Source organism: Mustelus asterias, chromosome 29 (genome assembly GCF_964213995.1).
Source record: "Mustelus asterias chromosome 29, sMusAst1.hap1.1, whole genome shotgun sequence".
NCBI lineage: Eukaryota > Metazoa > Chordata > Chondrichthyes > Carcharhiniformes > Triakidae > Mustelus > Mustelus asterias.
In genome coordinates this window covers 615,423-633,363 of record NC_135829.1, presented here as the reverse complement: position 1 = coordinate 633,363, position 17,941 = coordinate 615,423, and the positions used below count along the sequence as shown (strand labels likewise).

The following is a 17,941-nucleotide window of genomic DNA, read 5'->3' as shown; positions in this document are numbered from 1 at the left end:
CAGCACGAGGGGGCATGGCTTTAAATTGAGGGGGGGTAGTTATAGAACCGATGTCAGGGGTAGGTTCTTTACCCAGAGGGTGGTGAGGGATTGGAATGCCCTGCCAGCATCAGTAGTAAATGCGCCTAGTTTGGGGGCGTTTAAGAGATCCGTAGATAGGTTCATGGACGAAAAGAAATTGGTTTAGGTTGGAGGGTCACAGTTTGTTTTTTTTTAACTGGTCGGTGCAACATCGTGGGCCGAAGGGCCTGTTCTGCGCTGTAATGTTCTATGTTCTATGTTCTATGTTCTAAGGACCTTTTCCATCAATTTACCAACCACCGAAGTAAGACTAACCGGTCTATAATTACCAGGGTCATTTCTATTCCCTTTCTTAAACAGAGGAACAACATTCGCCATTCTCCAGTCCTCTGGCACCATCCCCGTGGACAGCGAGGACCCAAAGATCAAAGCCAAAGGCTCTGCAATCTCATCCCTTGCCTCCCAAAGAATCCTAGGATACATTTCATCAGGCCCAGGGGACTTATCGACCTTCAGTTTATTCAAAACTGCCAATACATCCTCCCTCCGAACATCTATTTCCTCCAGCCTATTAGCCTGTAACACCTTCTCTTCCTATTGGGGTACACCCCAATAATATGCTGCTGCTGATGGTGACACTTAACTTACCGTTGCTCACTAAAGTAGATGGAGACCTTATCTACAGCTGAGTGCCATTGCATCCCTTGGCCAGCTCTGTCCTTCTTGCGTGATGATTTGCATTCCTGCTGCTCTCTGATGGTCTTGTCAGAGGACAGAGACTCCTTGGGCTGGCCAAAATGTGGAGCTGAAAACATAAAAAAAGCTTTAAAAAAGTTTTGCTCCCAAAACTCAGTCTTCCTTCCCTACCTTTAATAGTAAATAAAGACTCGAGTAGAATGTATAAGCATAACCTCCCTGAGACTCAGACTGCTCCAAAAACCTAGTGCTGTTGAAGTGTGTTTCTCTTACTGTAGCTATTTTACACTGAATCATTATCTCATTTTAACACCACTATTCAATTATCCCACAACCTTTTAAACTCAAGGGATACGAGCCAACTTTGTGTTGTCTTTCTTCATGTTTTAATTTTTGGAGCCTGGAAATTATGATCTCAGCTGATGTTACCACTGGACAAGTAGATCTCAAAGTGGAAACTGACTTGGTAGACCCTAACTTTTAATCTTTTGAGAAACCATGGAGGGCAGTAACTTACTAGATTCATGGGAGTCTGTTGATGAACTTTAACCAAAATCATTTATATTTAAACAAGAAAAATAAACTACATTACACTAGTCAAAAAAGTTGGAAAGGTTTCAATACAAACACCAAGAAATTAGTGAAATTAGACTATTCCTTCACTTCAGCTCTACTTTTCCAAAAACATACAAATTGGCAAAAATACCACAATTGACAATATCTATCTAATTCCCATTGACTTCAGTTTTGCTAGGGCTCCTTGATGCCACACTCGGTCAGATGCTGCCTTGATATTAAGAGCAGTCACTCTCACCTCACCCCTGGGACTGAGTTTTTTTGGTCCATGTTTGTACCAAGGTTGTAATGAGGTCAGAAGCTGAGAAAGCTGAACTGATATTTGATGAAGATTCTGACTGCATTTTCTTAAAATTATCAAAAGAATCAGTTTGGGTTATGTCAGGAACCTTGTAGAACCTGTAATTACAGGAAAGTCTCACTCCTATAGATGGAGTACTTTACACTGTATATACGACTATGGGCTGACACAGGGTTCCCTGTTGAAGGCTGTGCCTCATAGTAATGATGTGGAGATGCCGGCGTTGGACTGGGGTAAACATTTGAGTCTAGCGCCATATCCTGTTCTTATGAGGGCATCTGTGTTTACCTCATAGTAACACAGGTTCCTGCAGCTTCTGGGTCTCTACTGAACTTCCCTGGAGCTGAGAAGGGAACAACCAGCAGAGTCCCTCAGCACCAGGCTTAGAGCCTGCTGCTTTCTGGACTGTGAGAGTTTGAATGCCACATGGTGCAGTTTCACAATGAACCACTGAGCTGCAAAGTGTAGATATGAATAATTCATCAGCAGCTTAACATTTAATTAAATGTGATGTAATGAGGTCACTCACTGATAAACACAAACTACAGCCTCTGGTGCATCACTTACAGGCCTGTCACCTGCTCCATTATTTTGCTCCAAAGTTTATCTTTCTCAGAACAACATGATCAAGGCAATGCTAAGTAAACACCAGTGGTACCCAAACAGTGTGCTGTGGCATTGCCGTAACACACTAATGTGTCATGAAGACCTCCCATAAGTCTGCCGCAAAAAAAGGTTCAAAATGTTTCAAAACTCATTGGTCAAAAAAAAGTAAAAGCCAATGGAATGCTGGGTAATGTGGCAAACTGGATAAAAAATTGGCTTAGTAACAGGAAACAAAAGGCAATGGTCAATGGATGCCCTTACAAAAGGAAAGTTGTTTCAGGTGGTGTTCAACAGGGCTTGGTGTTGGGACCCTTACAGTTTGTGTTATATATTAATGATGTAGACGTGAAAATGGGGGGGCACAATTGGAAAATTTGCAGACGACACAAAGGTTGGCCGAGTTGGAGATAGTGGAGAGGAGAGCTATAATCTCCAAAACGATATAGCTGGGTTGGGAGGTAAAGTGGCAGATGTATTTTAACATAGATAATGCATTTAGGAAGGTCAAACAATTATAGGGGATACACAATAAATGGGAATATACTAAGAGGGTTAAATGAAGTGAGAGATCTCGGCGTACAAGTACACAGGTCCCAAAGGCAGCAATTCAAGTAGACAAGGTTGTAAGGAAAGCATATGGAATGCTCTCCTTAATTGGCAGAGATATAGAATATAAAAGTAAGGATATAATGTTGGAATTGTATAAAACATTGGTGAGGCCACAACTGGAGTATTGTGAGCAGTTCTGGTCACATTACAGGAAGGAAATAATTGCTCTGGAGAGAGTGCAGAGCAGGTTTACAAGAGTGTTGCCAGAGCTGGAAAGGTGTAGCTATGAGGAGAGATTGGATAGGTTCGGGTTATTTTCCTTGGAACAAAGGGGGCTGAGGGGTGACTTGATAAGGGTGTATAAAACTATGAGAGGATGAGATAGAGTGGACAGGATAAAATTGTTTTCCTTAGCGGAGAATTCTAAAACCAGGGGACAGAGATTCAGGATAAATGGCAGTAGGTGTAGAACATAGAACATAGAAAGCCACAGCACAAACAGGCCCTTCGGCCCACAAGTTGCGCCGATCACATCCCCACCTCTAGGCCTATCTATAGCCCTCAATCCCATTAAATCCCATGTACTCATCCAGAAGTCTCTTAAAAGACCCCAACGAGTTTGCCTCCACCACCAATGTAGCAGGGACATGAGGAAGAACTTTTTTAAGCAAAGGGCAGCGGGTGTCTGGAATTCACTGCCTGAGTTGGTGGAGGAGGCAGAGACCCTAAACTCTTTTAAAAAGTACCTGGATCTGCACCTTAAGTGCTGAAAGCTACAGGGCTATGGGCTGGGTGCAAGAGGGGATTAGAAAAGGCACCTGGGTGTCATCGGGCTGGCTTGAACAAGATGGACTGAATGGCCTGCTCCTGTGCTGGCATATGGTTCGATGCAATTAAAGTAAACCCAGCCTTTGTCTTCACCTCTGTGGTTGGAATCTCCAATACCTGACGCATCTTGGGCCTCACGCTGGCTGGCTGGGAAAGAGTTTCACATGGTTTAGATTTTTTATGTTGGTCAGGCACATGGCCAATGAGACTTGAAACTGAATACAATAGTCTCATGTACCAGCACAAAAAACATAAACTCAAAAAGGATGCAAAAACCCTGGGAGAAGTGAGAGATAATGTGGAGATGCCGGTGTTGGACTGGGGTATACACAGTAAGAAGTCTCACAACACCAGGTTAAAGTCCAACAGGTTTATTTGGTAGCAAAAGCCACTAGCTTTTGGAGCGCTGCTCCTTCGTCAGGTAAGTGGGAGTTCTGTTCACAAACAGGGCATATAAAGACACAAACTCAATTTACAAAATAATGGTTGGAATGCAAGTCTTTGCAGGTAATCAAGTCTTAAAGGTACAATGTGAGTGGAGAGAGGGTTAAGCACAGGTTAAAGAGATGTGTATTGTCTCCAGCCAGGACAGTTAGTGAGATTTTGCAAGTCCAGGCAAGTCATGGGGGTTACAGATAGTGTGACATGAACCCAAGATCCCAGTTGAGGCTGTCCTCATGTGTGCAGAACTTGGCTATCAGTCTCTGCTCAGCGACTCTGCGTTGTCGTGTGTCGTGAAGGCCGCCTTGGAGAACGCTTACCCGAAGCAAGAGAGACAGACAAAACAACAGGGAGAAATTAAAAATGAGATTCCCAGTAAAGGAAGAAGACAGATAAAATAGGTGGTGTGTCTCAATTTGTCTTTGTGGTATAAAGGTGTGCCATGACATATAAAAGGTTGTGAATCACTGGTACACACTACTGAAAACATTTAATGTGTGAGAGGTGCGATCCCCAGTCTTAGGCTGTTTGTGCAGAGACATGCTTGCTCTGTGATTGAGAAACAAATATAATATTTCAAGTCTGTATGACTCTTCAGAACTCCAAAGAGTCATACCCACTCGAAACGTGAACTCTGTCTCTGTTTCTCTCTGCACAGAGGCTGCCAGACCTGATGAATTTTTCCAGCATTTTCTGTTGATATTTCCGATTTCCAGCATCCATAGTAACCTCCTTGCTCTTGTCCTCTATGTCACTATTAATAAAGTTCAAGATACCATATGCCTTATTAACCATGCTTTCAACCTCTCCTGCCAACTTCAACAACTTATGCAGTTATCCACCCAGGTCCCTCTGCTCCTGCACACCCTTTAGAGTTGTATCTTTTATTTTATATTGTCTCTCCATGTTCTTCCTACCAAAAAGAATCACTTCACATTTTTCCGCATTGAGTTCCATTTGCCATCTGTTTACCATTCCACCAACTTGTCTATGTCTTTTTGAAGTTCTGTACTATCCTTTTCAAATTTCACATGACAATGCTTCCAAGTTTTGTGTATACAAAATTTGAAATTGTGCCCTCTAGATCCAGATCCTTAGCATATATCAGGAAGGGCATGGGTCCCAATACCGACTCCTGGGGAACACCATTCCGAACTCTCCTTCGGCCCAAAAAACATCCATTTACCAATGCTCTCTTTCCTGCCACTCAGCCAGTTTCATATCCATGTTGTTACTTTTCCTGAGCTATACTTTTGCTCGCAAGTCTGTTGTGCGGCATGGTAACAAATCTCTTTTGGAAATTAACTTGTTAACAATGACTGATTTAACTGATGAACAGTTTAGCGATAAGCTTGCATTGTAATGAAGAGTTCCACCCGAATCATGCAACTGTGTTTTTCTCTGTCAGGTGAATTCAGCACTGTATCTGTGTGATCTATAATGAGTACCGGGGAGCCAGCATATCTCACCTTCACAGTCCACAGTGAAGCAAGGGAGTAGACTGGGACAGACATCCTCCAGCGCAGAACAGAAGAAAGAAAATGCATGGGGACCCTTCAAACAAAGTTTCTTCACAAAGGCTTCTGTCTGTTGGCCTCTACACTTGAGGGATATAATTTCCTGGTATTCTGCCAGAGAGAATACCTTGCAATGCAGCAGGTGCAGCAGGATTGTGTTGATATCCAGCTCTCTCCTGATTCTCTCGTAGTGATTCCTCAGCAGCCTGATGTTCCTCTCTTGTACCCATGATGTCTGCTTGATTCTTCTCTCTGGCTTGCTCGTCATGGGACAAGTAGTCACTAAGAAATGAAATAAAAATTGCTTTGTGGGCTTTAGAATTATGCTGATCAGCAAATAAAATGCACATTATTTGGCAGTTGGTATGAGTGCCACATTGTGAGATCTGTTTACAATAGATGGCTCCACAGAGGCTGAAGCAGCTAAACACAGTGAGCCCACTCTGTGCTCAATGGGTAAGAGGATTATGACAGGTTCAGGATTTTGAATCATTCTCACCCACCATTGATTGATTAAGTCTGACTCATTGCATCAGGAATCTGCATTCCTTGGTCAGTCTGACCTGAATCCATCTTCACAATTTAGAGAAGGGAGGAAGTGGGAAATGAAAATATGTTCTTCAATGAATTTGTTCTCCAATTCTTTACTGCCCTCTTCTAAAGGATCTGGAGTACAAATTCCACTCTCACTGGGGTACGGGTTCCACACACACTGACTCTCACTGGGGTATGGGTCCCACACACACTGACTCTCACTGGGGTACGGGTCCCACACACACTGACTCTTACTGGGGTACGGGTCCCACACACACTGACTCTCACTGGGGTATGGGTCCCACACACACTGACTCTCACTGGGGTACGGGTTCCACACACACTGACTCTCACTGGGGTATGGGTCCCACACACACTGACTCTCACTGGGGTACGGGTTCCACACACACTGACTCTCACTGGGGTACGGGTTCCACACACACTGACTCTCACTGGGGTACGGGTCCCACACACACTGACTCTCACTGGGGTACGGGTTCCACACACACTGACTCTCACTGGGGTATGGGTCCCACACACACTGACTCTCACTGGGGTACGGGTTCCACACACACTGACTCTCACTGGGGTACGGGTTCCACACACACTGACTCTCACTGGGGTACGGGTCCCACACACACTGACTCTCACTGGGGTACGGGTTCCACACACACTGACTCTCACTGGGGTATGGGTCCCACACACACTGACTCTCACTGGGGTACGGGTTCCACACACACTGACTCTCACTGGGGTACGGGTTCCACACACACTGACTCTCACTGGGGTACGGGTCCCACACACTGACTCTCACTGGGGTACGGGTCCCACACACACTGACTCTCACTGGGGTACGGGTCCCACACACACTGACTCTCACTGGGGTGCGGGTCCCACACACACTGACTCTCACTGGGGTATGGGTCCCACACACACTGACTCTCACTGGGGTACGGGTTCCACACACACTGACTCTCACTGGGGTACGGGTTCCACACACACTGACTCTCACTGGGGTACGGGTCCCACACACTGACTCTCACTGGGGTACGGGTCCCACACACACTGACTCTCACTGGGGTACGGGTCCCACACACACTGACTCTCACTGGGGTACGGGTCCCACACACACTGACTCTCACTATGCTAAGGGATCCACACACATGAACAACAGACACAACACTCGTTGGGCCCGGAAAAATCTGAAATCTGGTTATAGGCATGATTCTGGAATCATTAAAGTATGGCTGCTATTATGAACAGGAGAGTGGTCAATTTAAACATCCCTAATTTCTGCTCTCACCACCCATCCATCAACAGAAAGGTGGTTTGATTTATTTCCTTCCCCCTTTACAAGTATTTCCCAACCTCTCAGTTTTGACGTGATCTACTTTTTGGTAACAAACTCACAGCAAACCCGAGTTAGGATGAACTCAGTGAGTAGATTTATCTGCACACACTCAAAAGAAAGATTTGCAGTGAAAAGGCCACAGAGAAAATAATTATTGCTGCATGAGTCCAGAATCTAAGTCCAATGAGGTATTCCTTCAGAGATCAGCAGGTTGAAAATAGATGCTGTTTAATTCACTTTTTCAACAGAGTTGAATTCACATGATGAAACAGGCATGCAGAGATGAATCAAATGTGTAGGTAATGGTACAGAAGTTCCAGTCAAGACAGTATAGATAGAGCCAGGTATTCAATCTGGGCTTAGCCCCTGTTGTGTTGCTGCTTCTGATGTTAAAATGACAAACTGAGGTTCCAGTGCAGCAAGGCAAGATCATTTCTTCCACAAACTGGAGATTCATGTCACATAACTTCTTTGAGAAAGGGTGTGTATGTCTTTATGTTTCCGAGATGTTTAAATGTTCCAACCATTAAGACTTGAAACCTCCAGCTCGTACAACCATTAGCCAGATCATGCTGGAACAAAACAGCCATCAACCAACCACAGCACAGGCAAGGATGCAAACCAATGAGAATGTTGTTACACAGAAAGTTAAACTGCAAACAGAGTCCATTGGTGTGAATTATAAAGCCTCCAGACAGCCTGAACCTGTAAAGACAGAGACTTAAGGAGGGGAGAAAGGGAAGTAGAAATATCATAAATATGTTGGATGAACAGGAATGTATTGGAAATACATTGGATAAAGACTTGGGGAAGGTGTAGTCTAATGGTCTGGCATAGAAAGGGTTAATGTCTGGCTGGGAACAGCAGCACCCACATTGTGAGATAAAGGAACACATGACCTGAGTCCAGAGGGCAGTGTTGTACTGGACAGAGATGTGTCGGGACAAGCATGGAGACAGTTCCTAGCTTAGAGATTGTACTATATATATATATATATATATATGGTTACTCGTAGTTAACAAATACTTAATGTTAAACTGTGCAAGACTCTAAATCTCTTCATAAGACATCCTGAACTACACCTGACAATATATACCACCTCATATTTTTTGTGTAAAATTTCATTTGATTTTTATCCTCCTGATCGAACTTTCTATGTCTTTGTCAGACTTTTACATCTAATGCACATTAATATTTTCAAATTACATTAGAAATAATGATTGCAATACTGACCCCGAGGGTTTTTCCTACATTTTGCAAAGTATCTCCTTTACCTCACTCACTATTCACGAAACACAGCTTACTGCCACGTTATTACAATTTTCCCTCACAGCACGATATCAAATACTTTTTGAAAATCAATATAGAAATCTGCCACATTTCTTTTATCAATAAACTGCACCACTTCCTCAAAGAGTTGTTACATTTAACAGACACAACTTGTCCTTTCTAGATCAATGCTAATTAAATTCACCGAGACCTTGCCAGTCCAGATAAATATTAATTTAATGCTGCACTCTTTACAACAAAAATATGCACAACCAATATTAGGCTGAGTGCTCTACCATTACTTGGATTATCCAGCTTTCAATTCAACCAAGGTCTTAATGCATTGACACAACTCTTGTGTCCAAGGATTGTCATCGAGTTTTACAGCACTGAAAAAGGCCCTTCAACCTATTGTGTCTGTGCTGGTTATCAGGCACCTATCTATTCTAAACCCATCTTCCAAAACTTGGTCCGTAGCCTATGCTATGCTATTTAGTGCTCATCCAAGTGCTTCTTAGATGTTGTGAGGGTTCTTGCCTCTGGCATGTTTTAGGCAAAGAGTTCCAGATTCCCATCACCCTCTGGGGAAAAAGGTTTTTCCTCAAATCTGCTCTAAATCTCCTGCCCCTTATCTTAAATCTATGTCCCATGGTTAGTGACCCCTCTACTAAGGGGAAATGTTTCTTCCTATCTGCCCTATCTATGTCTTTCATAATTTTGTACACCTCAATCAGGTTCCTCCTCAGCCTTCTCTGCTCTAAAGAAAAAAACACCAGTCTAACCAGCCTCTCTTCATAGCTGAAACACTCCAGCCCAGGCAGCATCCTGGTGAATCTCCTCTGCACCTTTCTATTGTAATTACATCATTCTGAGAGTGCGGCAACCAGAACTGCGCACAGTACTCTCGCTGTGAACATTTTAAACAGCTCCATCATAACCTCCCTGCTCTTATATTCTATGCTTCAGCTAATAAAGGCAAGTATTCCATTCTTAACCACCTTATCGATCTATCCTGTGGTCATAAGGATCAATGGATATGCACCCCAAGGTCCCTTTGACCCTCTGTACTTCCGGGCGTCCTAAAGTTAATTGTGAATTCCCTTGCCTTGTTAGTCCTCCCAAAATGCATCACCTCATACTTTTCAGGGTTAAATTCCTTTTGCCACTGTTTGCCCATCTGACCAGCCTGTCTATATCGTCCAATAATCTGAGGTTTGCTTCCTCGTTATTTACTGCACCACCAATTTTCATGTCATCTGTGAATTTACTAACCATATCTCCTACACTCACATCTAGATCATTAATGTACATGACAAACAAGGGAACCAGCACCAGTCCCTGTGGAACACCACTGGGCACAAAACAACCTTCCACCATCACCCTTTGCCTCCTAACACTAGCCAATTTTGTGTCCAATCTGCTGAATTGCCCTGGATTGCTTGGGCTCTTATCTTCTTCATCAGCCAGCTGTGTGGAGCCTTATCACAGGCCTGACTGAAGACCATGTAGACTACATCAACTGCACTGCCCTCATCTACACATCAAGTCAACTCCTCAAAAAATTCAAAGCCTCTGCTGTTCCCTACATTTCCTGGGCGGCACGGTAGCACAGTGGTTAGCACTGCTGCTTCACAGCTCCAGGGACCTGTGTTCGATTCCCGGCTTGGGCCACTGTCTGTGTGGAGTTTGCACGTTCTCCTCGTGTCTGCGTGGGTTTCCTCCGGGTGCTCCGGTTTCCTCCCACAATCCAAAGATGTGTGGGTTAGATTGATTGGCCATGCTAAATTGCCTGTTAGTGTCCTGAGATGCGTGGATTAGCGGGTAAATCTGTAGGGATATGGGGTAGGGCCTGGGTGGGATTGTGGTCGGTGCAGACTTGATGGACCGAATGGCCCCTTTCTGCACTGTAGGGTTTCTATGATTTACACAAGGATGGAGCTGAAACCATGAACCTTTTCATTCTTCGCCCATCTCCACTTGTTCCATCTGGGTTTTGCCTTGTTTATTCTCATTACGTGGAGATGCCGGCGTTGGACTGGGGTAAACACAGTAAGAAGTTTAACAACACCAGGTTAAAGTCCAACAGGTTTATTTGGTAGCAAAAGCCACACAAGCTTTCGGAGCTCTAAGCCCCTTCTTCAGGTGAGTGGGAATTCTGTTCACAAACAGAGCTTATAAAGACACAGACTCAATTTACATGAATAATGGTTGGAATGCGAATACTTACAACTAATCAAGTCTTTAAGAAACAAAACAATGTGAGTGGAGAGAGCATCAAGACAGGCTAAAAAGATGTGTATTGTCTCCAGACAAGACAGCCAGTGAAACTCTGCAGGTCCACGCAACTGTGGGAGTTACAAATAGTGTGACATGAACCCAATATCCCGGTTGAGGCCGTCCTCGTGTGTGCGGAACTTGGCTATCAGTTTCTGCTCAGCGACTCTGCGCTGTCGTGTGTCGCGAAGGCCGCCTTGGAGAACGCTTACCCGAATATCAGAGGCCGAGACACTGATCAGAGGCCGAGAATATCAAGACACTGGCTGTCTTGTCTGGAGACAATACACATCTTTTTAGCCTGTCTTGATGCTCTCTCCACTCACATTGTTTTGTTTCTTAAAGACTGGATTAGTTGTAAGTATTCGCATTCCAACCATTATTCATGTAAATTGAGTCTGTGTCTTTATAAGCTCTGTTTGTGAACAGAATTCCCACTCACCTGAAGACGGGGCTAAGAGCTCCGAAAGCTTGTGTGGCTTTTGCTACCAAATAAACCTGTTGGACTTTAACCTGGTGTTGTTAAACTTCTTACTGTATTCTCATTACCACAGACTCCTTCGTATTTCTCACATCGGGCCCTCAGTTCTACTGCGCAGTGCCTGCAGCTGTCGGCCCTCGGTGCGACTGCGCGGTGCCGGCAGTGACCGGGCTCGGTGCGATTGCGCGGTGCCGGCAGTGACCGGGCTCGGTGCGATTGCGCGGTGCCGGCAGTGCGATGGCGGCTGCTGTGGAGTTGCGCCTGGCCGAGCAGGAGGCGCAGCTCCGACTGCTAAGCGCCGCTATGGAGCGGTTACAGCAGGGGGAAGAGGAGTTAGTGATCGGCCCGGAGTTGCAGAGCCTCAAAGAGGAGAACGAGAAACTCAAGTACCGGCGGCTGCACCTGGAGCGAAGCGTGCGGGCGGAGCTGGGGAGAGGGAAGTCCAAAGGCCCAGCTTCACCTCAGCTCTCCGGGGCCCAGGTAGAGTCCTGGTCATGTTCTCAGAAATGCTGATTTTTAAAATTCACTTATTGATCACCCTTTTATAACTGAGTGACTTGTGCGTCTATTACACAGGGCTGTGCATAACCAACCAGATTGCACTGATGATCCACTCATAGGGATGTCCCATACCTTGTGTGAGAATAGAACAATCTAAACAGGGAAAAGAATCTGAAAGGTGGTTTCCTATTGCATTTCTCCAGTATACTTCAAGAAAACAGTCCTCTCCATAGAATCCCCACAGTGCAGAAGGAGGCCATTCAGCCCATCGAGTCTGCACCGACTGCAATCTCACCCAGGCCTTATCCCATAACCCCATGCATTTACTCTAGCTAGTCCCCCTGACACTAAGTGGCAATTTAGCATGGCCAATCCACCTAACCCGCACATCTTTGGACTGTGGGAGGAAACCCACGCAGACACGGAGAGTGTGCAAACTCCACACAGACAGTGACCCCAAGCCGGGAATCGAACCTGGGTCCCTGGCATTGTGAGGCAACAGTGCTAGCCACTGTGCCACCCTCGTCCTGAATGATCCTCCCATCTGCAAGCAGCTGTTGTCCTTTGAAGTTCCTACTCTTTTGCCATCACTGTTGAAAATTGGCTGGTTCTACCAGATGAGTTAGGAGCAGTGGTAGATCACTCAGCTCCTTGTGCTTGCTTGGCCATTCAATAAGACTGTGGCTGCTTTGATTATAACCGCCTGCCTACCCTGATGATCTTTCACCCCGTTGTTTGTCAACAATCTATCTAGCTCTGCCTTAAAAATATTCAAAGACTCTGCTTCCATTGCCTTTTGAGGATGGGAGTTCCAAAGACTCACGACCCTTTGAGAGAAAAAAATCCTCATCTCTGTTTTAAATGGGCAACACCTTATTTTTAAACAGTGACTCCTAGATTCTTACACAAGAGCATCCTTTCCATATCCATCCTGTCAAGACCCTTCAGGATCTTAAAGCCTTCAATCGCCTCTTACTCCTCCGAACACACGAATTAGGAGCAGGCGTAATCCTCTCGGCCCTGCAAACCTCCTTTACCATTCAATAAGATCATGGCTGATTAAATAATATCAGCTCCACATTCTTGCCAACCCCGGATAACCTTTCACCTCTTTGTTAATTAAGAATCTAGCAAGCTCTGCCTTAAAAATATTCAGATTTTACTTCCACTGTCATTTGAGAAAGAGAGTTCCAGAGACCCTCAGCAAACAAAGAACAGTACAGCACAGGAAACAGGCCCTTCGGCCCTCCCTGTGCCGCTCATTGGTCCAACTAGACCATTCGTTTGTATCCCTCCATTCCCAGACTGCTCATGTGACTATCAGGTAAGTCTTAAACGATGTCAGCGTGTCTGCCTCCACCACCCTACTTGGCAGCGCATTCCAGGCCCCCACCACTCTCTGTGTAAAATACGTCCCTCTGATATCTGAGTTATACCTCGCCCCTCTCACCTTGAGCCCGTGACCCCTCGTGATCTTCATCTCCGACCTGTGAAAAAGCTTCCCACTGTTCACCCTATCTATACCCTTCATAATTTTGTGCACCTCTATTAAGTCTCTCCTCATTCTCCGTCTTTCCAGGGAGAACAAGCCCAGTTTACCCAATCTCTCCTCCATAGCTAAGACCCTCCATACCAGGCAACATCCTGGTAAACCTTCTCTGCACTCTCTCTAAAGCCTCCACGTCCTTCTGGTAGTGCGGCGACCAGAACTGGACGCAGTACTCCAAATGTGGCCTAACCAGTGTTCTATACAGCTGCATCATCAGACTCCAGCTTTTATACTCTATACCCCGTCCTATAAAGGCAAGCATACCATATGCCTTCTTCACCACCTTCTCCACCTGTGCTACCACCTTTAAGGATTTGTGGACTTGCATACCTAGGTCCCTCTGTCTTTCTATGCTCTTGATGGCTCTGCCATTTATTGTATAACTCCCCCCTACATTAGTTCTTCCAAAATGCATCACTTTGCATTTATCTGGATTAAATTCCATCTGCCATTTCTCTGCCCAATTTTCCAGCCTATCTATATCCTGCTGTATTGTCCGACAATGTTCATCGCTATCCGCAAGTCCAGCCATCTTCGTGTCATCCACAAACTTGCTGATAACACCAGTTACACCTTCTTCCAAATCATTTATATATATATATATATATCACAAATAGCAGAGGTCCCAGTACAGAGCCCTGCGGAACACCACTGGTCACAGACCTCCAGCCGGAAAAAGACCCTTCGACTGTTACCCTCTGTCTCCTGTGGCCAAGCCAGTTTTCTATCCATCTAGCCACCTCTCCTTGTATCCCATGAGCCTTAACCTTCTTAACTAACCTGCCATGAGGGAATTTGTCAAATGCCTTACTGAAATCCATATAGACGACATCCACGGCCCTTCCTTCGTCAACCGTTTTTGTCACTTCCTCAAAAAACTCCACCAAATTTGTAAGGCACGACCTCCCTCTTACAAAACCACGCTGTCTGTCACTAATGAGATTGTTCCGTTCTAAATGCGCATACATCCTGTCTCGAAGAATCCTCTCCAACAATTTCCCGACCACAGACATCAAGCTCAGTGGCCTATAATTTCCTGGGTTATCCCTGCTTCCCTTCTTAAATAATGGTACCACATTCGCTATCGTCCAATCCTCAGGGACCTCACCTGTGTCCAATGAAGAGACAAAGATTTCCGTCACAGAGGCCCAGCAATTACATCTCTTGTCTCCCTGAGCAGTCTAGGATAGATGCCATCAGGCCCTGGGGATTTGTCAGTTTTAATGCTACCTAAAAAACCTAACACTTCCTCCCTTGTAATGGAGATTCTCTCTAACGGGTCAACACCTCCCTCTGAGACACTCCCAGTCAACAAGTCCCTCTCCTTTGTGAATACCGATGCAAAGTATTCATTTAGGATCTCCCCTATTCCCTTGGGTTCTAAGCATAATTCCCCTCCTTTGTCCCTGAGAGGTCCGTCTTTTTCCCTGACAACTCTTTTGTTCCTAACATATGAATAAAATGCCTTAGGATTCTCCTTAATACTGTCTGCCATGAACATTTCGTGACCTCTTTTTGCCCTTCTAACTCCCCGTTTGAGTTCTTTCCTACTCTCTCTGTATTCCTCCAGAGCTCCATCTGTTTTCAGTTGCCTGGACCTAACGTACGCCTCTCTTTTTGATCAGATCCTCAATTTCCCTGGTTATCCATGGCTCTCGAATCCTATCTTTCCTATCCTTCCTTTTTACAGGCACATGCTTGTCCTGCAGCCTTATCAACTGTTCCTTAAAAGACTCCCACATGCCAGTCATGGACTTACCCCCGAACAGCCTCTCCCAATCAACAGCCACTAATTCCTGCCTAATCCGGCCATAGTTAGCCTTCCCCCAATTTTGCATCCTACCCTTAGGACAACACTCGTCCTTGTCCATTACTATCCTAAAGTTAACAGAGTTGTGGTCACTATTTGCCACATGTTCCCTTACTGAAACTTTGACGACCTGACCGGGCTCCTTTCCCAGAACTAGATCCAGTATAGCCCCCTCTCTAGTTGGGCTATCTACATACTGTTCCAAAGAACCTTCCAGCACGCATTTTACAAATTCCTCCCCGTCCAGACCCCCAGCCCTAAGCACTTTCCAGCCTATACCAGGGAAATGGAAGTCTCCCACGACAACAACCCTATTTTTTCTGCACATATCCAGAATCTCCTGACATATCCGTTCCTCTACTTCCCGTGGGCTGTTGGGTGGCCTGTAGTATACCCCCAGCATAGTGATTGCACTTTTCCTGTTTCTGAGCTCCACCCACAGTGACTCATTACATGACCCCTCTAAATTGTCCACCCTCTGCACTGCTGTAATATGCTCCCTAACTAATACCGCTACTCCCCCATCTTTTTTAGCCCCTCCTCTGTCTCGCCTAAAACACTTATACCCCAGAATATTCAGCTGCCAGTCCTGTCCTTTTAACCATGTCTCCGTCACCGCAACCACATCCAAATTCCGCGTAAGCATTAAGGCCCTAAGTTCGTCTGTCTTACCCGTTATGCTCCTCGCATTGAAACAGATGCACTGGCGGCACGGTAGCACAGTGGTTAGCACTGCTGCTTCACAGCTCCAGGGTCCCGGGTTCGATTCCCGGCTCGGGTCACTGTCTGTGTGGAGTTTGCACATTCTCCTCGTGTTTGCGTGGGTTTCCTCCGGGTGCTCCGGTTTCCTCCCACAGTCCAAAGATGTGCGGGTTAGGTTGATTGGCCAGGTTAAAAAAATTGCCCCTTAGAGTCCTGGGATGCGTAGGTTAGAGGGATTAGCGGGTAAAATATGTGGGGGTAGGGCCTGGGTGGGATTGTGGTCGGTGCAGACTCGATGGGCCGAATGGCCTCCTTCTGCACTGTAGGGTTTCTATGATTTCACTCCAGACCTCCAGGCCCACTCAGGTCATCCTGCTCCAGAATGCTCTTCTTTTTAGCTAGCCTTGCCCTGGCCCCCAGCTCGACCCCAGCCTCAGTACTTACTAACCTACTGTTTTGATCCCCACCCCCCTGCCACACTAGTTTAAACCCTGCCGAAACACACTCGCAAAACTCCCAGCCAGGATATTTGTGCCCTTCCAGTTAAGGGGTAACCCATCCTTTCCGTACAGGTGCCATCCTCTCATGAAGACTTCCCAATGATCTATGAATTTGAAACCCTCCCTCTGTCTTAAATGTGTGATACCTTATTTTTAAACAAATGTGACCCCGAGTTCTACATTCTCTGACAAGAAACATCCCCTCCACATGCACTCTGTTAGGACATCTCACAAGCTTAAAGGTTTCGATCAAGTCAACTCTTACTCTTTTAAACTTTGGTGGATACAAACCTAACCTCTTCAACCTTTCCTGGTAAGAGAACCTGCCCGTTCCTGGTATTGGTACAGTAAGCCTTCTCTGAAGTGCTAATATGTTTATTTCTGTCCTTAAATAAGGCAACCAGTACTGTACACAATACTCCAGATGTGATCTCACTGATGTTCTGTACAACTGAAGCATAACCTGCCAACTTTTGTAATCAACTTTCCTCGCATTAAGTAACATTCCATTAGCTTTCCTAATTACTTGCTGTACCTGTATACAAGCCTTTTGTGATTCATGCACGAGGACAGATCCCCCTGCAATTCAGAACTCTGCAGTCTCTCACCATTTAGATAATAAGCTTTTTTATTCTTCCAAATTGACTGTTTCACACTTGCCAACATTATACTTCATTTGCCAGATTTTTGCCCTCTCTTAATCCTATGTTCTTCTATAGCCTCCTTATGTTCACTTCACAATCTATTTTTGTACCGACTTTGTGTCGTTAGTAACTTGAGCAACCATATCTTCAGACCCTTCATCCCAAGTCATTTATATAGATTATAAAAAGCTAAGGCCCCAGCACTGATCCCTGTAACATACCAGCTGTTACATCCTGCCAATGAGAAAAAGACCCATTTATGACAACTTTGTTTCCTGTTAACTAGCCAATCTTCAATCTGTGTGTTACCCCCTACACCATGAACTTTTAATTTATGCAATAACCTTTGATATTGGCACCTTATCAAATGTCTTCTGGAAATTCAAGTTTTCACAGCACATGTAACTTAGAAACATAGAAAAAACTACAGCACAAACAGGCCCTTCGGCCCCACAAGTTGTGCCGAACACATACCTACCTTCTAGACCTACCTATAACCCTCCATCCTATTAAGCTCCATGTACTCATCCAGGAGTCTCTTAAAAGACCCTATTGAGTTCGCCTCCACCACCCCTGACGGCAGCCGATTCCACTCGCCCACCACCCTCTGTGTGAAAAACTTACCCCTAACATCTCCCCTGTACCTACCCCCCAGCACCTTAAACCTGTGTCCTCTCGTAGCAGACATTTCCACCCTGGGAAAAAGCCTCTGAGAGTCCACCCGATCTATGCCTCTCAACATCTTATACGCCTCTATTCGGTCTCCTCTCATCCTTCGTCTCTCCAAGGAG

The 17,941-nt window shown here is 45.3% G+C and overlaps 1 protein-coding gene across 1 annotated transcript in view; it reads left to right on the top strand.

Annotated features, from left to right (window-relative positions):
- The first annotated feature begins 11,616 nt into the window (after positions 1-11,616).
- The window catches only part of LOC144480433 (threonine--tRNA ligase 1, cytoplasmic-like), a 38,090-nt gene continuing 31,765 nt past the window's right edge, over positions 11,617-17,941 (top strand). Inside the window, exon 1 of the mRNA XM_078199853.1 lies at positions 11,617-11,924. Coding sequence (XP_078055979.1) covers positions 11,682-11,924 — 243 coding nt within the window. The 5' untranslated portion in view covers positions 11,617-11,681. The remainder of the gene's footprint in view (positions 11,925-17,941) is intronic.